Source organism: Elgaria multicarinata, chromosome 3, assembly GCF_023053635.1.
Source record: "Elgaria multicarinata webbii isolate HBS135686 ecotype San Diego chromosome 3, rElgMul1.1.pri, whole genome shotgun sequence".
NCBI classification, from domain to species: Eukaryota; Metazoa; Chordata; class Lepidosauria; order Squamata; family Anguidae; genus Elgaria; species Elgaria multicarinata.
The window spans coordinates 7,447,037-7,473,040 of NC_086173.1; the positions used below are offsets into that span (position 1 = coordinate 7,447,037).

At 42.7% G+C, this 26,004-nt stretch overlaps 1 protein-coding gene across 5 annotated transcripts in view; it reads left to right on the top strand.

Moving 5' to 3' along the window:
* Nucleotides 1–26,004, top strand: part of R3HDM2 (R3H domain containing 2) — a 162,713-nt gene that overhangs the window by 67,177 nt on the left and 69,532 nt on the right. For all 5 annotated transcript variants that reach the window (XM_063119230.1, XM_063119231.1, XM_063119233.1 and 2 more), the window contains exons 2-5: nucleotides 13,569–13,765; nucleotides 15,567–15,608; nucleotides 17,744–17,830; nucleotides 19,086–19,212. In XM_063119230.1, coding sequence (XP_062975300.1) covers nucleotides 13,601–13,765; nucleotides 15,567–15,608; nucleotides 17,744–17,830; nucleotides 19,086–19,212 — 421 coding nt within the window. In that variant the 5' untranslated portion in view covers nucleotides 13,569–13,600. The remainder of the gene's footprint in view (nucleotides 1–13,568; nucleotides 13,766–15,566; nucleotides 15,609–17,743; nucleotides 17,831–19,085; nucleotides 19,213–26,004) is intronic.

Genomic DNA, 26,004 nt, shown 5'->3' on the forward strand with positions numbered 1-26,004 from the left:
ACAGCTGCTTCTAGCTCTTATCGCTGTGGCTAGGTATCTGAAGGCATTCAAGCAACACTTTAAGAGGCCCCAATCTTTGAGGGACAAGACTATTACCAGCATACCTACACAGCCCACAATCTCTGCCTATAGTCACATACTGTCCTGGTGCCCCTAAAGGGCCCTTCACTTACCCAGATCTCTCTGAACAAACTATTCCATTATTAAACCATTCAGAATGTCATGCTCAGAGTAGAAGTGTACCAACTGATCTGCTCTATGTAAATCAAATCACTTCACCTGATGTTATTGATTGATTGATTGTATTTCTATACCACCCAATAGCACAAAGCTCTCTGGGCAGTTCACAAAAATAAAAAAACCATGAAGAAATTTCAAAGTATAAACCAAACAGTATAAAAACACAGTATAAAAGTACAATATTAAAGCACAACCAGGATAAAACCGAGCAGCAATGCAGAGATTAATACAGATTTAAAACAGCAAAGTTAAAAAAGTAAGATGATGAACTCTTAAAATACTGGGAAAATAAAAAGGCCTTCACCTGGTGTCAAAAAGAGTACAACGTAAGCGCCTGGTGAACCTCTCTAGGGAGCTCATTCCACGGCCAGGGTGCCACAGCAGAGAAGGCGCTCCTCCTGGTAGCCACCTGTCTCACTTCCTTTGGCAGGGACTCATAGAGAACGACCCCTGAGGATGATCTTAGGGTCTGGACAGGTTCATATGGGAGGAAGTGTTCCTTCATGTAACCTGGGTCCAAGCCATTTAGGGCTCTGAATGTTAATACCAGCACTTTGAATCGGGCCCATACCTGGACTGGCAGCCAGTGAAGCTGGAAAAGGATTGGCGTGATGTGGTCTCACTGGCCAGTCCCTGTTATTGTGATCTCTTGATGCATAACCTGCTCTTCTTCAGCTAACTGTTCAAAAAACTTCCACTACAATCATAGTTCAATAGTATGCAATCCCCCCTTTGAAAGGCAATCACTTCCAGTACTAGCAACACTTCAGGGTGAGGAGAGTAGAATCCGAAAATGGGGATTTCAACAAGGTTTTTATCAGGGTGGATAAAAATCAGTGCTTTTTAAAAAAAATAAAAATAAAAAAAAATCGGATTTTTAAAAATTTAAATCGGATTTTTTTTTAATAAAATGCTTTTTGAGGAAAAATCTATCTAAAGATAGTTTTCTATTTAAGATGCGTTATAGTCCAAAGGTTATTCATCATGAAATAAGGATTAGTTTTTAATTATGTAGCATGAGGCTGTTTGAATTTTTTTGGTAAATGAATTCCATTTATCCATTCACAATGTCTTGCTCTTCCAGAGGTTTTTGTAAGATTATTTTTCTCCTTCCAATAAAGTACAGCAGAAAAGTTGTCCAAATATGAATGATTAACCTATTTAACTGGAGATAGTTCACTCGCAATAATTTCATAATTATCTATCTATGATGTGTTTCTAATAGTATAACCAAATCAGTAATTTTTTTTGATATAACTGTAAAACTAATCTGAAAAGTTGCTATTCTAAAAATGAAACCTTCATCTGGTTGTAAATATTAAGATTATACCTGCAAGAAGCAGTCTTTGGTAACTCTGAGTTGTCTAAAATATATTGAGAAAGAGTGCACTTTTTTGGGGGGGGGGGAGAAGTCACATGATTAAATCGAGTCTTTCTGAGTAGTGATTTAAATCGTGATGTAAACCCTGATTTTTATTAATGTATTTTTTGTCACAAGTAGTGCTCCTCCCCACTCAAACATATTTCAGGCCTTTTTTGTTTCAGTTACTGCCACTACTAAGCGTGTTTCTGGAATAGAGAGACTAAAAAGACAGTCATAAATCCTACAAGCAAGTCCCTAGGCAGCATGCCATGCAGAGCATCAAACTGAGAATGCTGGGTTCAGCTGAGGTTCCCTCCTTGTTGACAGGCGCAATGGACTAAAAATCACTAACTGGGGAAAAAAAGGAAAGAAAAAGGATACAGTTCATCAATCTCGCACGGTGCCTTGCCAGCCAACATCAATTTGTTGTATCTCACAATTCCTTCTCAGCCTGGACTCACAACATTTTTCTTATGCTACAACCTGTACCTACAGGTGGTGGGAAGCAGGGGAAGGAAACCCTAGGTGGACACCCTCCTTTCTTCAAAGCCCACAGTCCCTCCACCATTGCAACATGAAAGCTAATAGAATAGCACACATTAACAACTCCATCCCCTGCAGACCACATCAGCCCTTTACAGAGTCAATCTGGTTTTTATGCCATCATAAGTAGTGGGGTGATGGATTTGAAGGGGAAAACAATTAGACGCTGCTCATATAAATATAGGGCGCAGGATAGCACGGAGTTACTTACACTCCAATAAAATATCCTTTTGTTAGAACGTGCCATGTTTGGAAGTCTGACTATTGAAATGGGGCTTTGGTGAGAGGTGTCCTCATGCAGCTCGGGTCACTTGCTCGAACTGCCTGGCATTATTGCTTGGGAAGCCCTTGAATGCAGTGTGCTTGTTCCCTGCTTGTGAAGTCTGGATTGCAGAAATCGATCTGTAAAGGGTTATGGATGCACCATAACAGTTAAGTGAAACTTCCAGGTTCAGAGTCAATCTCTCTCTCTCTCTCTCTCTCTCTCTCTGATCGCTCTTAGCATCTGTTAAACAACAAATGAAGGCTATCTCCATCATGTCTTATTTATGAACTTCGTAGAGCTCTGTGTGAGGCTGCTGTTGGAGACAAGATGGACTTTGGTCTGATCCAGCAGAGCAGCTGTTATGGCCCTGTCTTGCACCAGGAGGTTCGACTGGAAGGCCATTTTATTTTTGATTCTGGGTTTCTCCAACCCAGGAAGTCCTAAACATGTATGTATCTTCACTTACAAGTGGATTGGTTATAACTTATTTCAGTCAGCCTTGCACAATGCAAGTTTGTACGGAGAGTGGCAATTCCAATCTATGTTAAATTTCAAGTCCCAAAACTGTGGTTGAGATTAATCTAATCCAGCTACAGCTAAATCTTGGATACCTGAAGTGTCTCCACACCAAACCTGTGTAGGATGGGAATGTAAAGAGTTACTTAGTCAAACATCTGCTTAGAGCTGGTATGGATTTTTGAACACTCACATACTTAAAGAGGGCAGTAGGGGGAACACCAGTTCCACCAAGAATGTCTATTAATACTAGTGGCAGAAATATATTCTATAGGGCAGCCTTCCCCAACTCAATACCCTCCAGATCTTTTACACTACGACTCCCAGGATTCGAAACCATTGGTGTTCTGACTGAGTCTGATGGAAGTTACAGTCCAAAACATCTCAACAGCACCAGCATAGGAAAGGCTGCTTTAGGAATCATCATCTGAGCATAACCCAAAATCATCTGCTATTATCGCCTCGAACAGAGCTTTGGAACTTCTCAGGGTGTGCTTCCTTCTGGAGAAAGAGGGAAGAATCTATGCTCTTTCTTCATCTCCTCCATTTTAAGAGGACAGAATCAGATTTCAAGACAACACAAATCCCAAGAGACACCCACTCACACAGACTGATAGCCAGTTCATTTGTTGCCCCTTGTCTGTTGCCCCTTGTCTCAAAGATTCTGGAACGTGTGGTCTACTCTCGCTGTCTTGACTTTCTCTCTAGTAACTCTGCTCTGGATCCCTTTCAATCTGGATTCCGTCCTTTGCATTCCACTGAAACAGCCCTTACCAAGATCACCAATGATCTTCTCACTGCCAAGTCTAAGGGCCATTATTCCGTCCTTATTCTCCTTGATCTAACTGCAGCCTTTGACACGGTTGATCACGATCTTCTCTTAGATTCCCTCCATGACCTTGGACTCTGTGGCTCTGTCTATAACTGGTTCGCCTCCTATCTAGAGGGTCGCTCTTTCAGCGTGTCGGCTAACGGCAGCTCGTCCTCCTCCTTTCCCCTTTCAGTAGGGGTTCCGCAAGGCTCGGTGCTTGGCCCGCTGCTGTTTTCTCTATACATGCTGCCCTTGGGTAAACTTATTCAATCTCATGGCCTCCAATATCACCTGTATGCCGATGACACACAACTATACCTCTCATCTCCGGAACTTTCTCCTGATGTCCACGATCGTATCTCAGCATGTCTTTCAGATATCTCAGCCTGGCTGCTTCATCGCCGTTTGAAACTCAATATGGCAAAAACTGAACTGCTTGTTTTTCCTCCTAAACCTTCTCCTCATCTCTCATTCTCTCTTACTGTCAACGATGTCACGCTTACTCCGGTCAAGGAAACTCGTAGCCTTGGCTTTATATTTGATTCCTCGCTCTCCTTTATTCCTCATATCGAGGCAGTAGCTAAATCTTGTCGTTTCTTCCTGTATAATATTGCCAGGATTCGACCATTTTTGTCTGTCTCTTCTGCCAAGACTCTCGTTCACGCACTGGTTATCTCTCGGTTGGACTACTGCAACCTCCTCCTCTCTGGCCTCCCCTCATCTCACATCAGTCCGCTGGTCTCTGTCCACCACTCTGCCGCTAAGATCATCTTCCTGGCCCGCCGCTCTGACCATGTCACTCCGCTTCTGAAATCTCTTCATTGGCTCCCAATTCATTCCAGAATCCAATATAAACTTCTCCTGTTGACCTTCAAAGCTTTTCACGGTCTAGCTCCTGCCTATCTCTCCTCTCTCATCTCACACTATTGCCCCGCTCGTGCTCTTCGCTCCTCTGATGCCAAGCTTCTTGCCTGCCCAAGGGTCTCTACTTCCCTTGCTCGGCTTCGCCCATTTTCCTCTGCTGCCCCTCATGCCTGGAATGCTCTTCCAGAACACCTGAGAACTACCAACTCAATCACAGCTTTTAAAACACAGCTAAAAACTTTTCTTTTCACTATAGCTTTTAAACTTTGAGTTTGTTCTGATTCTATACTGTTAGCTTCACCCTTCCCGGTGCCTGTTTACACTTCCCTGTGCCTGTTTGCATTCTCTTTCCCTCCTTATTGTTTACTACAACTTTATTAGATTGTAAGCCTATGCGGCAGGGTCTTGCTATTTACTGTGTTATCTGTACAGCACCATGTACATCGATGGTGCTATATAAATAAATAAATAATAATAATAATAATAATAATAATAATAATAATAATAATTTGGTAGGGGTGCACATGCCCACTCAGGTGATACGTATGATGGAAACACAGCCAGCTCACATTAAGCTGCTTGCTCCAGTAAAGATTTCCAGTTATCTAGATCTACCTTACTATGCTGCTTATCCACTTGGCATTACCATAATCATCATTAAGCACTTCACAATAAGCTTAGAGCATGTATATTCATAGTAAGACAGAAATCTAAGACAGATGGATAGATTGCAAAAATTATGTTTTTGTAGCATTGTTGGGGTAAAAACCCCAACCAGAAGGGAGGGAACAGGAAAACCAGACAAGTCCAGATTCAGTGACCATTCTTTATTGAACTACACATGTAGGAGGAAACTCACCCTCGACGGATCGAAGACGAGCTTCTCTACCCATCATCCACAATCAACATCTTTTATAACATTCCCTGCCCCTCCTGATAAGCTCATGGCTCCTCCCTCCTCCCATCCCTTATTGATTGCAGAGTTATACATTTTCCATAAATGAAACTATTTCTAACAGCTAAATGCCTAATCAGTGGCTTACAACTTTGGCATCTATGAATCTTAGGCTGTGTCTTATTCAGCAAAAACTTTTGTTTCGCCTCTTTAAGAGGGATTGTCTAATTCAGCTGATTTCTGATGGTGCAATACAGCTAATGCTTCTTTTAAACTGATATTTTGGCAGTGTTCAGTAGTTGCTACTTTTGGAGAGGAGGTTATTACACATATAAATTTTATACTGGAACGGTCTTTAACGTTCACTAATGTACTTGTTCTGTTACGTTATTTACCTGTCTCACAGAAATTAACAAATGATCAGCATAAATAGATTCTCCACGTCCTTTGACAGCTAAAAGACTGATATTACAACCCTGGAAGGGAAACCACTCACCTCCTATAATTAAAGGGATTGAAGACCTCATAACGTTTTCAACATATGAATGAGTGGCATATAGATGCCACTTACAAATAGATACTTATTTGGATATTTGGACCACTTTTGTGGAAGCCTATGTAAAAGGCTTGTATGCATTCCATGTGTATTCATTGCTATTGATATATACAAATATCCATGTACGTATATATAAACAATCAGGGGAAAAAACATCTTTGTCTTGGTTTATATCTTTGACAAGTTACTGTGCCTCATATTTCAGGGATGTTTATTTGTTTGTTTACCTAGTTTGGTGCAAACAGCTTTTTCATAATACAATCCGGCTGACATTTGTTACCTTCAATGACCCTAAATGCGACAAACAATGCCTGCCCGCCCCCTACCTCCGTATACGCACTGAAGCAATGGTGCAAGGGTTGGTACTTTTGCCCCATTTTTAGTGATGCAAAAGACTTATACTTCCTCCCCACTCATAGTAGGAGAGAGGTGAAGGAGCTGAGCCATATATACATTCCTCATTCACAAGAAGCGGATCGGTATGTTTACAGCTATCAAACATACAACGAACACCTTCTGGATTATTTCTACCAGCATTCAAATTAAAAGCAGCAGTGCTGTATATTCTGCTGATGGGGGTGGGGGTGGGGGTGGGTTCATTCTCAGAAGGTTTTCCTTTCTGTGTGAATGAATCAGCCTCACTCCCTCAGGACAAGCGTGGGAGGGAGCGAGGAGGCAGCTGACATGATCCGCTGTGGCAAGCAGGGCTTGGAGAGAAAGTAGATGCTCGTGGGACTCGGGAAGGAAGAATAAGGGTGGGTGACGAGGATGGATTGGCTATGCCAGATCACTTTCAGCAGGCAAATAAAATGAATTATATAGAACACCAGGGAAGCCAGAAAAGCTAAAATCTCAGTCAGGAAAAGAGGAAAAACTCATACTAGGGGCAGCAGAGGAGAGATGTAAATTTTTCAGTTTTGTCTGAAGTGATAAGCAGCCAGTCAAGGCAGCTTCAGCCATGCACAAACTTCAGTCCCTCCCCACTTGACCCACTGAAATCAGTGCTGAATTATACAAGGTCTAGAAGGGGTATGCCCCCTTTATCCTGTGTGACCTTAGCTACTGCTTTTAGAAGAGCAGGGGGCATGTTTGGCTAAAACTGGGAAGTGTTGTGGACGGAGGCTTGTGGATTTCATTAAGGACCCCCTTATTACAACCCCCCTTATTTGATCATCGACGGAAATGAAGGCAAGCAGGCACTGTTCCTTCCCCTTGCCCATCCCCGAATAAAGTGATAAAGGGGGAATAGATCTTTCTCTTTGGGACCTAAATTAATACAGCTAATAGTATTTATTTTATTTTATTTATTTATTAAATTTATATACCGCCCCATAGCCGAAGCTCTCTGGGCGGTTTACAGAAGTTAAAAACAGTAAACATTAAAAAGTATACAAAATTTAAAACCATCAAAAATATAAAAACAATAGTATAAAACAGTATCCATTTTAAACAACAACAGTTCTGGGGTCCATTAAAAAACAAATAAACTTAGCATATGTTGTTAAATGCTGTTAAATGCCCGGGAGAAGAGAAAAGTCTTGACCTGCCGCCGAAAAGATAACAATGTTGGTGCCAGGCGAGCCTCATCGGGGAGATCATTCCATAATTGGAGAGCCACCACTGAAAAGGCCCTGCCTTCTCCCTTCCCCAAATCAAGATAGATTTCAAACACCAAGCCAATGCCAACTTCATCATCCCGGCAATGTCAAGGACCTGATTCTTGGGGCAGATAAATTTGCTGTAAAACTGACAGGTGGAAACTGCAAAAATAAAAACATACTCCAGAATTGAAATGTTCTGTTCTGTATGAGTTTTACTTGATTTTCTCTCTTGTTATGTGGTCATTAAAGAGCTTCCTTTGGGGCCGGAAGCAAATATACATGCAGTTCAAGCTCGTCGGCATCATTATTACTGGGCAATCAAAGGGAATATTCCTGTCCATTTCTAGATTCCTTCAATCCATACTGAGGAGATGTACCCTATTTCTTAGATTCTAAGACACTTTCCCCCCCATATAAACATCTCTAAAAATGGGGTGTGTTTTAGAATCGCGGGTGTGTCTTAGGGTTTTCTTTTTTCTGTTGGTGGTACTGAAATTAGTGTGCGTCTTACAATCAATGGCGTCTTACAATCGAAGAAATACGGTATGTGTAGGTCTCCTTGGAATGTCAAGAGTAAGGGCTCATCATCTTCGGCTGCCAAAGGAAGTGAGGCAGATGGCTACTAGGAGGAGGGCTTTCTCCGCTGTGGCACCCCGGTTGTGGAATGAGCTCCCCAGAGAGGTCCACCTGGCGCCTTCACTGTACTCCTTTCATTGCCAGCTGAAGACCTTTTTATTCTCTCAATATTTTAACACTTAATTTTAACTTAAATTTAAATTTTTCTGTTCTAACTCTGTATTTTAATCTTATATCAATTTTGCTGTGTGGTTTTATCCTGGTTGTGCTTTTTATACTGTATTTTGTATGAGTGTTTTTAATCTGTTGGTTGTTTTATGATGGTTTTAATTTTCGTGAACCGCCCAGAGAGCTTCGGCTATTGGGCAGTATAAAAATGTAATAAATAAATAAATTGAGAGGCCACAAAAAAAACAGTGGCCAGCCCAGCATATGCCATGAGTCAGCATACAACGATACCAACTAAGTACAGTGATTGCCAGACTGTCTACTAAGCAGTTAGAATCCCAATTTATAGATGCTGCTGACATTACTCAAGAGCCAATAGTGTCTTCTCTTATTTAATTACAGAATCAGGCCCATTTTTAAGCAAGGCAGACGTCCGTTTTGCCATATCTAAAAAGCAAACTTATCAGTATCATTCAGGTACAGAGCTTCTGACTTGAATGCTTATTTTATAAACAAAAAGATGCTTATTTTAATATATGACAATAGAAGTTGGAGAAGAACAGGAGAAGCAGAACATTTTCAGGTGAGAACACCTTATAGTAAGTGAAGAAGTAACTGCCACAAAGATTGCTCCAGAAGAGCTGCCTAGAAGAGGTTCTAAGAATGCCTGTCTTTTCTCTTCATTCACCAAGTTATTATTATTATTATTATTATTATTATTATTTATTTATTTATTTACTTATATAGCACCATCAATGTACATGGTGCTGTACAGAGTAAAACAGTAAATAGCAAGGCCCTGCCGCATAGGCTTACAATCTAATAAAATCATAGTAAAACAATAAGGAGGGGAAGAGAATGCCAACAGGCACAGGGTAGGGTAAGCAGGCACAGGGCAGGGTAAAACTAACAGTATAAAGTCCGCACAACATCAAGTTTTAAAAGCTTTAGGAAAAAGAAAAGTTTTTAGCTGAGCTTTAAAAGCTGTGATTGAACTTGTAGTTCTCAAATGTTCTGGAAGAGCGTTCCAGGCGTAAGGGGCAGCAGAAGAAAATGGACGGAGCCGAGCAAGGGAAGTAGAGTCCTCGCTACTCTCCATTTTAGGACATATAGACACTACACTTGATTGTATAATAGCGCTATATTCCTCATGGGTTCATAAACAGTTACATTGGGGCCAAATTAAATATTAAACTAAAGTGTTGGGTACCCGAGACAGATTAGGGATTCTGCTGGTGTACCGTCTACCCCGCTGCCCATTAGTCTCCCTGCCTGAGCTGATGGAGGTTGTCTCGGATTTGGTGTTGAGGACCCCCAGAATGGTAGTTCTGGGGAATCTCAACTTCCATGTCGAGGCTCCTGTATCTGGGGCAGCTCAGGACCATGGCTGCCATGACAATCATGGGACTGTCTCAAAATGCCATTGGCCCATCGCATGTAAAAAGACACGGTTGACCTATTTTTCTCAACTGAGCAGGAGGATGGTGATCTCAAAGTGTGGAAATTAACATCTACCCCCTTGTCATGGTCAGATCACTTTCTATTGCAGTTTAGACTCTCTGCGGTCTTTCCCCTCTGCAAGGGTGGGGGTGGGGCTATTAAATGGTTTGCCCCCGGAGGCTAATGCTCCAATGGATTCCAGAGGGCTTTGGGGGATTTTCCTGCTGGTATGGCTGGTGCTCCTGTTGAAGCCCAGGTTGCTCTGTGGAATGTAGAAATGACACTACGTTTCGCTTCTTTCCAAAACAAAATTCTCAGCAGCAGGAAGAAAAAAAACCATGGGCCACTGCAACCTTCTTCTGATCCTCAAGTGTTTCAGTTTTACAACTCTGCACAAGGTTTTGGTATTAACGTCACATCTCACTGAATTAGTACATCCTGCAAGGTTAAATGACGATGTTCTTGTTTTCTATTTGCTCATTGGCCTCTGGGTCAGCCAATCTGAATCATGCCTCCATGGCAACAGGCTCTATCACTACGAGCAACGACAAGTTTTTTTTTATTATTATCTATGTTCCCAAGTTTCTTTTTTTAAACCAAAACCTGCTGCACGTGTCTGTCGTGCAACACCGTTTCAAAGCAAGCAGAGTGCTTCTCTTGTCAAAAGTGGCCAGGCACACAACACACTGAACATCCAAATACAAAGAATGGAAATGCATGGTTTCTGCTAGCTGAGGTAGGGAAAGCTAGCAAAACACCAGACCCAGCTCCTGTACAGTTGAGGGTGGAGACAAGACAGAGGCAAAGGCCATCTATAACCAGCAAGAGCAGTCTCCTAGTTGGCTCAGAGCAATAAACAAACCTGACTTGGGCATTTTTACAGGGCGCAGAGGATATTCCCTGAGCCACTTTATTCACTGGGTTTTTCACAAGGCACTGGGTTATTCACAAGGCAGTTTCCTCAGCTGGTCTCTCTGCAGTCCCCCCTTTGCCCAAAGCTGATTGGCGGTACAAAGGCTAAAACAGCTGACATCTCTAAGGCTGCTGCGGGCTTGAATCCTGATGCTAATTGACATTTCACTGCCAGAGATCAACAGTTCCATTTGCCACTGGACTACAGTAAGTAGCTAACGCCATTGAGAGGATCGATGAAGTCACAAAAAGGGCATCCCTCCCCTCCGCAAGTGCTTTACTATAGGTGCTGCAGCATGCCCCCAACTGTTTAAACTAGCAGGCATGAGCCACCTGCTATATACTGCTCACAGCTTTGTCTGCTATCCTCAGTAGCTAATAGGGTTCTAAAACGCAGACAGATAGCACTGTCCTAGGTTCATCCTGCATACCAGCTGCCTGGCCTGGTCTTAAGTCTAGAAGTTAGACATGGGGGTCCTGAGAGCCCCTTTGTTAGCACTGTGCTTTCAGAATTCCACCTTGCACAACCGCCGGGGAGGTGGATACGAAGTTACTGAGCACCAGTCTTACTAAGGTGCTGCACAACTGGACAAGGAAGTATAGAATAGCAGAGTTGGAAGGGGCCTATAAGGCCATCGAGTCCAACCCCCTGATCAATGCAGGAATCCACCCTAAAGCATCCCTGACAGATGCTTGTCCAGCTGCCTCTTGAAGCCCTCTAGGGTGGGAGAGCCCACAACCTCCCTAGGGAACTGGTTCCATTGTCGTACTGCTCTAACAGTCAGGAAGTTTTTCCTGATGTCCAGCTGGAATCTGGCTTCCTTTAACTTGAGCCCGTTATTCCATGTCCTGCACTCTGGGAGGATCGAGAAGAGATCCTGGCCCTCCTCTGTGTGACAACCTTTTAAATATTTGAAGAGTGCTATCATGTCTCCCCTCAATCTTCTCTTCTCCAGAACTCTTGCCCAGTTCTTTCAGTCTCTCTTCATAGGGCTTTGTTTCCAGACCCCTGATCATCCTGGTTGCCCTCCTCTGAACGCACTCCAGCTTGTCTGCGTCCTTCTTGAATTGTGGAGCCCAGAACTGGACGCAATACTCTAGATGAGGCCTAACCAGGGCCGAATAGAGAGGAACCAGTACCTCACGTGATTTGGAAGCTATACTTCTATTAATGCAGCCCAAAATAGCATTGGCCTTTCTTGCAGCCATATCGCACTGTTGGCTCATATTCAGCTTGCAATCTACAACAATTCCAAGATCCTTCTCGTTTGTAGTATTGCTGAGCCAAGTATCCCCCAGTAGGCCAAACCACTCCCCAAGGACTTACACCCTCATGTTAAAACAACCAAAACAGAATGGAGGGTAGTCAAGGACTGACAAATGAGTAATGCAAAGAGGGCATAGGATACCCCTCCTATACAGGACCAAGAAGATGAGGGTCGGATACTTCAGAAAAGGATTTGCAAGAAGAACCATTTGCACAGGAGGGCAACAAGCTGTTGAGCTGCAGCGTTCTCATGCACAGACTTGCCAAGTTGATCCATTAAAAGGGGTATCATTTCAATAATTTGGGACACCATATCTTCTTGGACCCAAGAGACTACTATTTGCCACAGACAACCTGGCTTTATTTAGCTATTCCAAGGCATCAGGCTAGTAATAAACTAACCACAAATTCCCATATAATAATAATAATAATAATAATAATAATAATAATAATAATAATAATAATAATAATAATAATATTTCTTACCCACCACTCCATTTTGATCGAGGCAGGGAACAACAATAAATGATAAATTACATTAAAATGAATTAAAACATTATAGACATTGTTAAAAAACATTCTAAAGACATCTTAAAATTCCACTGGATAGGCCTGCCGGAAGAGATCAGTCTTTATAGCTTTCTTGAATGCTAGTAGACTGTTAAGTTGATGAGTCTCCTCCGGCAGGCCATTCCACAGTCTGGGAGCAGCAGAAGAGAAGGTCCTCTAGGTAACAGTTGTTAATCTAGTTTTTGCTAGCTGAAGTAGATTTTTCCTAGAGGACCTGAGTGTGCGGGGCGGATTGTATGGGAGAAGGCGATCCCATATTCACCTGGTAACTGCAATTATCACTTCATAATTAAAACGTGTGAAACTCCTACCATGGATCGCCGCACTTATCCCATCAGGCAACACCCTTTACGAACAGAGGTTCGTCAATTGCTAGAACTTATGTCATCATAAAATTATTAGACTTTAAGATGCCACTCCTCATTGTTTGCATTGAGTAGGCCATCTCCTTATCAAGTCCTAAAACGATTGTTGGCTGAATAGTGGGAGGAGGTGGCATGTAATTTGCAGGACTCAATTTGCTATGCTGTCCAGTTTTGGGTGCCAGGAAACTGACTTCAGGTCAAAGATCTTGCTGTGTGAACAGAAGGAATTTCCGCAGCCCTGATGAAAATCAACCCCCGGGTGCTATTTGTTTTATGGGGAAGTTCGCTGTCACCAAAATGAGCTTTCCTCCTGATGCAAGTAGCAGCTGGGGAAGGGATTTTTGACAGGAAAATGGCAGGGAGAAAAACTGTTAAACTCTGGATGGAATGTTCCATTGTTTCACCCCCGCAAAGGACATGAAGAGATATGGAAAGTGCAGTGCCAAATCTCCAATAATAGGAAGATGAACCCTGTGTGGATAATTGCATGGCTTCAGCCTGGGGCCAAAAGGGGAAAAATTGGGAATTTAGTAAAAAATAAAATAAAAAATAAAGAAGAAGATTCATCTGTATTCCTGGGTTCCTTGACCTTCATCCCTTCTGTCCCTGTCAGCAGGTGTCCATTGCTAACGCTCTATCGTGCTGAAGATGTCTAACAGCAACACGACGCAGGAGACACTGGAGATAATGAAAGAGTCAGAAAAGAAGCTGGTTGAAGAATCTGTGAACAAAAACAAATTTGTATCCAGGTCACCAAGCAAAGAGGAACATGAGAAGGATGGGGAGGAGAGCGTCACACGGCAGGAATCTCAGGTAACTGGAGGAAGATCAGTCATGTACACAGGCTACTTGGCCCACCAAAGCCCAGTATTGACTAGCAGTTGATCTTGGAGTTAGCTTTACAGCAGTGCTTCCCAGCCCTGCTACTGAGTTCACTGAACTAGAAACCCCAGAGATTATAGCCCAACTCTGCCATCCTCAGCTGCCCCACAATCTCCTGCTGCTTAAAACAGCTCACCTCATTCTCCTTTGCTACCTTCCACGTATGGAACTCTCTCCTGGAACATCAGTGTGGTGCCTCCTGCCCCCCACCCCCACATTTTCATACACCTCAATACCCAACAATCCCATGAACCCTTCAGACTAATCCTATGGTCCTCATTCCCAAACTGGTGGAGTCTTAAGTACTGCATTTGTTCGCTCATTTTTCCTTGCGTTCCCTTTGCCTTTCCCATTTCTCCTCTCTCTTGTGATCCCCATTGTTGTCATATGTAAGTGGATTGTAAGCTCCTCAGGGCTGTGCTCTGTTTTCTTACAGAAAGCCTTGTGTTCATTATAAATAGTAGCCGTAATAGTTAAATGGGCTTTAAACATATATGGTGCCATGTTCTACAACAGAGTTACACATCTATCCCAAGTGCAGTGCAGACCTATTGGTTTTTGACTCAGTACTGTGACAATCTCTGCTGAGGTTAATCTCATGCTGCCATTTGATTTTACAGTGAGACATGCTGGGCCATTGTAGGAAATCTCTTACAGGCTGGTTTTCTTTTCTTCTTTCTGTCCTCTGGATCTATTTCATTGCAATCTTTTGCATATGGTCTGAGTAATAAGTCCCATTGAGTTCAATGAGACTTGCTGCCTGGTACATGTGTGTAGGATTGCCACCTTAGAGTGTCCATGATGGCTTCACTTCTTATGTCCATTGAAGGTATAACACAAATATTCAAACTTGCCCAAAAAACAGGGACATGTCTGAGCCGATTTGTACTGTGTCTGCACGAGTCTTGCTCAAAGTAACACAGTGAGCATAATAATTAACAGACAAGTCCCTGCCCCAAGGATCTTGCAATATAAAGTTAAGTAGTGAAAAGGAGCAACAGAAAGTGGGGGTGGGATGAAATAAGCATTGGAATACAAGCGGCCAATGTAACCAAATGCGGTTACATGTACTTAGACTTCATTTTGGGGCTGATAACTATGGCAGGAAAAGTGGGCTTTGAGGATGGAGTGGAAGAAAGAGAGAGTAGACACTATGGCTCTAAGAGAACTCAATTTTAGGAGTCTGTTTAACTCCCTAAAACTGAGTGATCCAACTGGATTTCGCCACACCATGTTTCTCCAGTTGAGTTGCATTTTGTTTCTAAATTTATGTAAAATGAGCCTGTTTTCATTACTCTCTCAAGATAATATGTGTCATGGAAGTGATAGCAGCATGATTTTATGAGGTGAACTTAATCTACGAATACCACACCCTTTTGCTATCAGGGTTAGTGTTCTCATTAGTGTTCAGAAACAGGCATTAGGATTTCAGCAGCTATGTAGTTTGCCACTTGTCTAGGACAATCGCTAAATTCACCGGGCAAACCATTAAGTGGCAGGTTGCACTTTCCCTGTGCAGTCTTCCCACCTCCTGAGCCTCCACTGTCCCTTTAAATCTGGGAGTGGCAAAAAAGCCACTCAGTGTGGTTAGCCAGATATTTGCTCCATTCCACGAAGTGCATTTGGATGATGCATTTTGATTTCTCCTGGCGTGCATTTTACATTGGATAGAATGCGCAGAGCAGTGTTTTTACCTTCCTTCTTCCCACTATTTTCTTTTTTCTTTTTGTAGAGGCGAACATCCAATCATGGGCATGCTAGAAAAAGAGCCAAGGTAAGAGACTTGTCCATCCTCTTATCCTCGTGATGTTGCTGGGCTGGGACTTGAGGAAGAGCTTGTGTGACTCTGATCCTATTGCGGTAATCTTTGGCACCGAGACCCAGATCTTTCCCATCTTATCAGTGCTCCAAAACTGACTCGTCTACTACCTTCTGGCTCTAACTCCTCCGCTTGCCTGTAACTGATCCAAGAGCCCAGTGTGCCAAAGTGGCTGTCTTTTATGTCTAGGGCTCACATTATTTTTAAGATTGCCTCAGAGTGCCTTCTGAGTAGCACAGCATGCACCAGAAGTGGGGCTCAAGCCCCTATTCTCAGTGGCTGTCCCACAGCTATGAAACTGCCTCCTCTTGGATTCTTATGGAAACCTGTTTATCTCCAGGAAGTCATGCAAGAACTTTATATTTGGGCTTGATTTAAGTTTCCAAGCTTAGACTTACTCCTCTCTTAAGTAATACCTTGGTGTCTGGGTTGTACAACTTCACAGTGCCGGGGGGGGGGGGGGAGGGCTGCATGTGACTCAGTGCCTTTCCATACAAAACTTTCATTACACATAGACCCATTCAGACAGCACACTAAAGTATGCTGCTTAACCACAAAACGGTTAAGGGAACACATTCACCATTTTGTGGTTAAGCAGCATGGTTTAGCGTGTTGTCTGAACGGGGCCATTGAGAAATAGCATGTTGGGAGGAAGGCTGTATGAGAACCCTTTTCAATGAGGCTGACCATATGAAAAGGAGGACAGGGCTCCTGTATCTTTAATCGTTGCCTAGAAAAGGGAATTTCTGCAGGTGTCATTTGTATATATGGAGAACCTGGGGAAATTCCCTCTATATCACAACAGTTAAAGGTGCAGGAGCTATCGTAGAGTGCCCAGATTTAAAAGAGGGCAGGGCAGGGCACCTGCAGCTTTAACTGGTGTGATGAAGAGGAAATTTCACCAGGTTCCCCATATATATACAAATAACACCTGCTGAAATTCCCTTTTCAATATAATTGTTAAAGATACAGGAGCCCTGTCCTCCTTTTCATATGGTCACCCTATTTTCAATGACATAATAGTTCCCTAATTTTTGTGGGGTGGGGTGGGAAGGTATGAAGGAGTGTCCAGTCACATGATACCCTATTTGCAATCTGAAATGATATAGCCCCAGATACTTTAGGAACTTGGCCTTAAGCTCAGGGATGACTGGGTTTTTAGGATTTGTAACTTTTTACCTGTTTTAGATAGAATTTGCTTTATGACCCAGCATAATTTTGTTTTCTTGCACTGTTGCTATCTGTCTCAGATCTTTGAGATTAAATAGCTATGAAATTGTGCTTTTTCTCTGTTGGCTTCCTTACACACTTGGCAAAGCACTTTTAACTTTGGGGAGTTTCACCATGACTGAGTCAGTCCAAGTGCAATACTTATGTGTTACCATCTCCCTCCTCCCGAAAAGTCAGTTCAAACAGCCGTCTGACACAGACCTTTATTTTAAGCATTTTCTTTTAAGAGCTACTAACAGCCTTTCTCAACCTGGGGCGCTCCAGATGTGTTGGACTACAACTCCCAGAATGCCCCAGCCAGCTCTGCTGGCTGGGGCATTCTGGGAGATGCAGTCCAACACATCTGGAGTGCCCCAGGTTGAGAACCACTGTACTAGTAGATCATCCAGAGTAACTCTGCTCGTCAAGGAGGCAGATAAAGTGGCAACTGTAGAATGGCAGGCTTTTAATTAAGGCAGGAAGACATTAAGCATACAGTTTTGCCACTTATTAAAGGTGGCTTAACAGCCAGCGGATTACTTAATTGGCACACTTGCTGCAGGGAAGCCCAGTCAATGTATTTTACCTTTAAGGCAGTGTATTAGCAGAGACTTAAGTGGTGCACCAGATTACAAAGCTAGCCTTTCGCTTCCTGAGGTGGCAACTGCGAACCTTATGTAGGCTGCTAAAAAGGGAGCATTTATGGTAGTAATATGTTTGCAAATCATTGTGCAGTTGGTACCCACCGCGAACACTGCACTGGACAAAAAAGAATTTGTATTTCTATTTATTCTGTTAACATAATTACCACTAGATGACTAGCAGCGTCAAAGAGAGCTCTAGTCACCTGCATCTTACCACCAAGGCTTTTGATTTTTCAGTCGAATTCAAAGCTGAAGTTAGTCAGGAGCCTGGCTGTATGTGAAGAATCCTCTAGTCCTTTTGTGGATGGGCCCATGGAAACCCAGGTAAGCCAAATTGCTTTTCCAGTTTGGAGAGACTACTTTAAGTGATCGTTCTCCCTGGTTTACACCAGGGTCAAAAACGTACCCTGTAGCAAATCTTACTTGTACTTATGGTAGCTAAACAGAAAACAGTAGGCCAGGTTAAACCGTATTGTGAAGATACGTGTATGCTGTTAATGGGGCTTTAATAGCAAGGCCCAGTGTTCTAATTACTCTCTTCCACATCTACAAGTTTACATACTCTAGATATCGCTATTTGAGCTTCTATTTGAAAAGAGTATGTTCAAGACACCAGATTTATTTATTTATTTATTTATTTCATTTCATTATAATAGATTATAATGACAAATGGTAGCACTCAGGATGAGATAAAGAAAGCCAGATTACTGTAGGGTACTTATAGAATCATAGAATAGCAGAGTTGGAAGGGGCCTACAAGGCCATCGAGTCCAACCCCCTGCTCAATGCAGGAATCCACCCTAAAGCATCCCTGACAGATGCTTGTCCAGCTGCCTCTTGAAGGCCTCTAGTGTGGGAGAGCCCACAACCTCCCTAGGTAACTGATTCCGTTGTCATACTGCTCTAACAGTCAGGACTTTTTTCCTGATGTCCAGCCGGAATCCGGCTTCCTGTAACTTGAGCCCGTTATTCCGTGTCCTGCACTCTGGGAGGATCAAGAAGAGATCCTGGCCCTCCTCTGTGTGACAACCTTTCAAGTATTTGAAGAGTGCTATCATGTCTCCCCTCCATCTTCTCTTCTCCAGGCTAAACATGCCCAGTTCTTTCAGTCTCTCTTCATAGGGCTTTGTTTCCAGACCTCGGATCATCCTGGTTGCCCTCCTCTGAACACGCTCTACTATACCCCAATACCTAGCAGCATTCATATGCAATAAACCACATCCAGAGCATGTGTTCGTACAGTAAACCTACATAGTTCAGATTGTAGTGCTCTGCAGGGGAGGTGGGGAGGGGAACAGATGGGCTATCTACTCCAACCCTCTGTCCTCCTTAAATCATCTTATTTACTTAATTGTGCCGTAAGCAGCGAATAGGTCCATAGCATAAATAGCTGTAACTCCAAATGAATCACACAAGCAAACACTCGGCTGCAGGTTGCAGTGGGAGGCAAAAATCTCAGTCACTGGCCGATCTGACCCAAACTAAAATTTGTTCGCAGATCTAAATAACAGCGATCGTGCCATACTTTCAACCTGTGTTGATCGCAAAGCATCAGCTATGCATTTTGTCTTGTCCCTAGGATATCATACAGTTGCACATTAGTTGTCCGTCCGACAAGGAAGATGACAAGTCTGCGAAAGATGGTCCTGAAAAAGAAGAAAAAGAGAAAAATAAGGAGAAGGCACCCAAGAAAATGTTGTCTAGAGGTAGGATAATCTCAGGCTCCAGTCAAACCTATCCTTTGTAAAGTGAGAATACATGGGTGGTGCGATATCAATTAATTAATTAATTAAATTAAATTAAGTGAAATGAAATGAAATGTGGGCATCTATTCAGGTCTTAACATGGATTAGTTATCCCTGTAATACACTTTGTTTTGCCACCCGTTGAAGTTTGTACTGTATACTTTGGTATCATTTTAAAATTTAACTTATTTAGGAAGGAGCAAACCAACGATTCATTCACAAAACCTCAATCTCACAATTCTTTTCGTAGGGGTGAATAAGGGTTTCAGTTCCTCAGGAGCAGTTCTTATGTTTTTATGCAGATGGGTATGCAGATCTAAGTTTAAGATGCATATGAGTGTTTTGTATGGAGGGGCTCATGTTTGTCTGAACAGACGTATTTGGATAAAATTCCCCAAAGCAATCAAGGGAGCATACATTCTTCTTCGTGGTCTCTGTGCAGCACACATATGGGCTCTGGGCTGCTCAAAGCCTCAATTAAGGAAACTTTTATAGCTGAGTTCTGGTGGAAACCCTTTGCCTGCCATCCCTGAGCGCATGTCCCTGGTGGGTTCCTGTTTATTCTCTCAGGCCTTAGCTAGACCTAAGGTTTATCCCGGGATCGTCCCAAGGTCATCCCTGTTCATGTAAATGACACACAGGATATCCCGGGAGCAGGCAGGGAAGACCCCGGGACGATCCCAGGATAAACCTTAGGTCTAGCTAAGGCCTCAGTCCTCTTTTGATCACCATTGTGATAGCCTTGTGAGGGAACCCGCTAGGGACATTATTTTGACTTCAAAGAAGGCATGTATGTAATCCTTCCCACGTTGTGCTTGCATGCATCTTAAGAGCACATCAGAAGAAGCCAGAAACCTGATCAGACTGAACTTAAGATAGTGTTTGCATTCTCTTTAGCATAACAACATATGTAAAACACCTAGCTATCATATGAAAAATGACTGAGGTTTCTGTGTGCGGCGCAAGCTGTGAGGAGGTGTTCCCTTTCTGTCTTGCACTGCTAAATTGGTGTTTTCATGCTTTTGCCACTTTGAAAAGCGAAGTTTCAAATGTCTTTTGTGGAAAAGGTGTTTGCATGAGTGAATTGCAGGCTATTTTCTGTTCAGAGGCTTTGGTTGAGGTTTTCCCCCCCCCTGATTTGTGAAATAATTACTCAGTAGCCTAGGGATAAGCAACATTTCCAGACCTGTGGGCACACTTGTCTTTTTTTTCCAGGCCTGAGGGCACATTTGTCCTGCGGCCATGTGGGCTCGCTCATACTTATTTTCGGGATTCCCGCTTTTCTTGCTACTCATTCCATGGATTCCCACTTTTCTTGCCTTCTTATCCCCCCAACACATCTTCCTGCCCTCCCCCATCCACCCTTCTGCTGCCTACCTCTGTAATAATAATAATAACAACAACAACAACAACAACAACAATAATAAAAATACATCATAAAAGATAACAACGTAACAACACATCTATGCAGGAAATGCCATTAATTCCAAGAAACAATAAACCATGTAACAGAATGATGTAAAATTCTGGCAGGAATTGACTATATGGACAGACACAATACAGCTGCAAAAATAATTCACCAACAACTGGCCATCAAATTCAACCTTATCAAACAACCTACACTATACTATAAATACTCACCCGAAACAATCTTGGAAAATGCAGATCATAAACTATACTGGGACAGAACAATTCATACTGACAAAACAATACCCTGCAACCGACCAGACATAACGGTCATAGACGAAAAAGAAAAATACACATACCTCATTGACATAGCAATACCAAATGACAAAAATGTTGTTGAAAAGGAAGAGGAAAAGAGAAAAATATACACCTCTGGCCATGGAAGTTAAAGAACTATGGCAACAGGAAAAGGTCACAATTATTTACTGTTTTACTCTGTACAGCACCATGTACATTGATGGTGCTATATAAATAAATAAATAATAATAATAATAATAATAATAATAATAATAATATTCCATTAGACACATCAGTCACTGGCATCACATCAAAAAATCTATACTGAAAACCGAAACTGGGCCTACCAAAATACATCCTCACCAACATCCAGAAAGCAGTCATACTTAAAACATGCTCAGTTGCCAGGAAATTCCTGAATCTGTAAAAGACAGCATGACTTGGCAAAGCCCGTCAAGGAAAACCACGATGTGTGAGAAAGATATAATAATAATAATAATAATAATAATAATAATAATAATAATAATAATAATAATTTCTTACCTGCCTCTCCTTTTGGATCAAGGCAGGGAACAACATTAGTACAACAATACAATATAAATCAAATACATAAAGTTAATTAAAAGAGCATACATAACTTCACTGGGGCCCCTCCCTCACCACCATTGCCCCCAGCTGCTCTTGCTCCTCCTCCTCTTCCTACCACCTACTTGCTTGACAGGCAGAGAGCCAGTGATCACCTCAGCAGCCCCAAAACCCTACCGTAGAAGCAGGAAATTAGCCAACTTCCTGGTTAGAGCTTCATGGCTGCTGAGAAGATGTAGGCAGTGGGTGGATGTGGGATGAGTGGGTGAAGTGGGTGTGGGGTGTGTGGTTGATGCTCAAGGGTCAAGGGTGTTGGTGGATGCTGATGGGAGTCTTGGTGGGTGCCAGAGTGCCTGCGGGTGCGATGTTGCCAATCCCTGCGTAAGCAGATACTAAAATCCTAACTGACTGCTTTCTCAGGCTATCCATCATCAGAGTATCTCGCATCTCCTCCAGCCTCCCATTTACTGGAAAGGGACTCTAGCTCAGTGGTAGAGGATTTGCATTGCATGTAGAAGACCCCAGGTTCAATCTCTGGCACCACAAGATCTCTGCCAGAGACCTTGCAGAGCTACTGCCAGAGAAGACAATACTGGCCTAGAAGGACAAATAGTCTGACCTGCTATTATTTTTTATTTATCATACTTATACCCCGCTCCTCAGCCAAAAAAGGCTCTCGGAGCGGCTTACACTTAGCAAAAAAGACAGTCCCTGCCCTCAGGCTTACAGTCTAATAAAGACATGACACACAAGGAACAGGAGTTCAGGAGGGAGGGAGGAGGGAGGGGGGAGGAGAGAGAGTGTCCAACAGGAGCAGGCCATGATGTTTCTTCTGCCTGCTCCTGTCCCCTTGTTCTTTCTTCTTCCCCACAGGGCCAAGATGACAGTTTGCCCTGTGGGGGTGGGGGAAGAGTCCAACAGGAGCAGGCCATGATGTTTCTTCTGCCTGCTCCTGTCCCCTTGTTCTTTCTTCTTCCCCACAGGGCCAAGATGACAGTTTGCCCTCAAATGATGCTATACATCATCTTCCTGTGTTTTTATGTCAGCATTCATGTTTGGGATGCTCTTTGTCACCCTCCTTCATTTTACTTGTCCAGGTTCTCACGTCACTTTATATTCTTCTAGTTCTTCTTCTCCACCATTCCCTTTTGCCTTTGGTTTTTCTATTGATCTCTTCTTTATAGCCTGCATACATGTTAGGGTAAAAACCCCAACCAGAAGGGAGGGAAAAGGAAAACCAGAACAGTCCAGATTCAGTGACCGTTTTATTGAACTACACACGTAGGAGGAAACTCACCCTTGACGGATCAAAGACGAGCTTCTCTAACCATCATCCACAACCAACGTCTTTTATAACATTCCCTGCCTCTCCTGATGAGCTCATGGCTCATCCCTCTTCCCATCCCTTATTGATTGCACAGTTATTTTCCATAAATGAAACTATTTCTAACAGCTAACAACACATAATATTGTCAACTATGCCCTGTTTATGTAACTTACTGTACCAGATAAGCCCCCCATGCAAGGGCGGGCGAAGCTGACTTTGCTGACCAATTGGGGGGGGGGGGTTCGGGTGATAACAAGGAGTGATGCGTCGAAGTGTCTGGGATAATGGCAACTTGGATCTGGGATCCAAGCCTTAGAAGCTGTGTTTTTGGAAAGCGCTACATTTGCTGAGCGGACTAAACCCTGTTCTGGGGTGGTGAGTGCAGGGTAACTTTGAGCAACCGGCCAACTGCATTCTGATGACTCTTTATTAATGAACAGAGGGAAAGGAGGAGGGGTCTGGTTGCAGAGCCTTAAGTGCTTGGTGTACACTTTCCCCCCAGAAAGGGGGTCTTTTGGTGGGGGTGTTTTGACCACCTTAACATACCTTAGAACTCTCTTGATATTATAACGATAGCCTTTCCTTTCTGTTGTGTCCAAAGCGTCCCAGGACATGTGCAGCATCTTACCACTGAGATGGGCTTAGAGGATGTGATCTTAGAATTAAACTACGTTAGAACAGCCCTGTAATTTGCCACTTGCCTGCTTAACTGAGACAAGTAGCCCTTTCCCCCCCAGCTGGCAAATTGTTCATGCTACAGGTGGGTTCTCTCCACCCCACCAGAGGCTTTATGAAATTATACTTATTTTTGCAGGTCAGTTAGTGCTGCCTTGTTTTTAACACAGCCCCTCACTTAGTCGGCTGTCTGGGTGGCTGAGTTTCTCTCCCTCTTCTTGTTTAAAATAGCTGGTAGGCATTAAGGCTAGGAAGGCAAGAATCTCGTGCAAGTGGCAAGAAGAGCAGCTGCAATGCAAGGAAGCAGAACAGAAGATGGGTTAACATATGAAACCATCTTTATATTGAGTCAGATTACTGGCTACCTAATGCAATATTGTCTGTTCTGATTGGCAGTGGTTGTTGGAGGCTTAAAGGCTGAAGTCTTTGCTAGCCCTGCTGCCCAAGATTGTTTTAATTGAGGTGCCATAGTTGAATCGGGGGCCTTAGGCATACAAATCATGTACTCTACCACTGAGCAACAAAATGATTTGCAAAGTACAATTCAAAGCTCTACAGGGCTCCTGTGCATACACAGCTTCTCCCATGCACGAGCTGCCCTGTTCCCGTCTGTGAGGTCACAAATGCAGTATACGTATGACGGAGAGAGAAAACTGCCTGCATTAGAGTTCCCCCTGTGCTATTCAGTGCTGTGGGAGCATGACTGTTACCAGCCTTAAGTTGCTTTCTGGTCCTTAGCAGCATTCTCTTATAATTGGTAATAGACCCCATTTAACCAGTCAACTGGCCTGAGATGCCAATCTTGAACTCTCTGCAACCTGTGATATATTTATTTACATGTCTGTGGAATGAGTCAGAGATTGAACTAAGTGGAGTCAGCAGCCCCTAACAAGATCAGGATTTGCCTTTCCTTCCTGTAAGCAATGTTAAAGTTAACTTTTTCAGTTCCAGAAACACAGTGAACTGTGATTTATCCCAAACACTATTAGGGTGTATTGCTGAAATGATTATTAGTTCTTAGTGCTAGTACTAAGGCTTGCTTGCTTAGCTTTAGCATGGTTGTATCATTTGCCTTAATCTGTCTGTTTCCTATCTATATCACTTTCACATTTGTTCACCTATTGTTATTAATATTAATATCCTGCCTTTCCACTCCAAATAGTGCTCAAGGCAACTAACAATGACAGAATACAAGATGAAACGCAAAATTGTAATATAAACATAAAAGCAAATGGATTAAAAACTCATCCATGAATACACACATCTGTAAAAGCCCATCTGACTAAAAATGTGTTTCAGTGGAAGAACTGGGACAGAACTATTCTAGCCTCCCTTGACAGGGAACTTCAAAGCTTGGGCTAGCCACAGAGAAGGCTCTCTCTCTCATGTTGCTACCAAATGTGCCCCCCCACCCCGGATGGTGGCTAGAAAGAAAAGGGCATCTCCTGAAGGTCTTAAAATCCAGGCAGGCTCATACATTTCCCAATTATTCGTTTTTAAAAGAAGTCTGCACAAATAATTGCATTTAAATAGTATTTCTCAGCATATTTCCTTGGAAATGCATTTCTAAATGTGCTGGGAAAAGCCGGTGGCCAAAAAGTGCAGGTCGATTCAGATAATATTGGAAAGTCTGAATTCCTCAAGCATCCTTAGTGCCTTTACTCACCCAGGCACAGGTTGGTATCTCATGCTAAGCGTCTAGGGATGATAATCCTGGGATCAGTCACAGCACTGATGACCGGCCAAGGAAGCCCTTCATTATGTACCTTTTTCTTTCTGGTCTGCATTCGTCCCACAAAACAGCACTTCTTGTAAACCTGTTTAGGAATTTATCCTTCCAGACTTGTGCAAAGGGGCTGAGGAGTGTGTGTGTCTGTGTGTGTGTGTGTGATCCTGTCAGGTAAAATGATTCATTCATGGCATTGGTGGCAGAACAAGATTCTGGGATGGTAACCTTGCCCTCAAATTCAGACTGTTGCTTTTTCAAAGTACTAGACAATGGTTCCTAAAAGTGGGTCCCCAAGTGTTGGACTACAACTCCCAACAAACAAAAAGGCTGCAGTTGATAGTAACAGAAAAAAGAATGCCAGGGGGCATTACAACTGCATGTAATGATTTGCTTACTAAGAATGTAAGATAACTGAATATAGTTTATCAACAGTTTTAAATTTTAAACAAGTCTAAAGCTCCAAATCGGGTCAAAGTAATATCGTCATCCTTCATAAACAGTTACATTCAGGGTATTGCGTCTAACAGACAAAATTATTTCCACAAGCAACATTGTGTCCCAACAGAAGAAGTTCTTACAACAAACTACGTTATTTAATTTATAAGTCTGCCAGACAAAATTGTTACAACAGGCTACGTTGATATCATGAACAGTTTCATTCAGAGAGTTGTGTCTAACAGACAAAATTATTTCCACAGGCAACGTTGTGTCCAACAGAATAGATTGTTGTAAC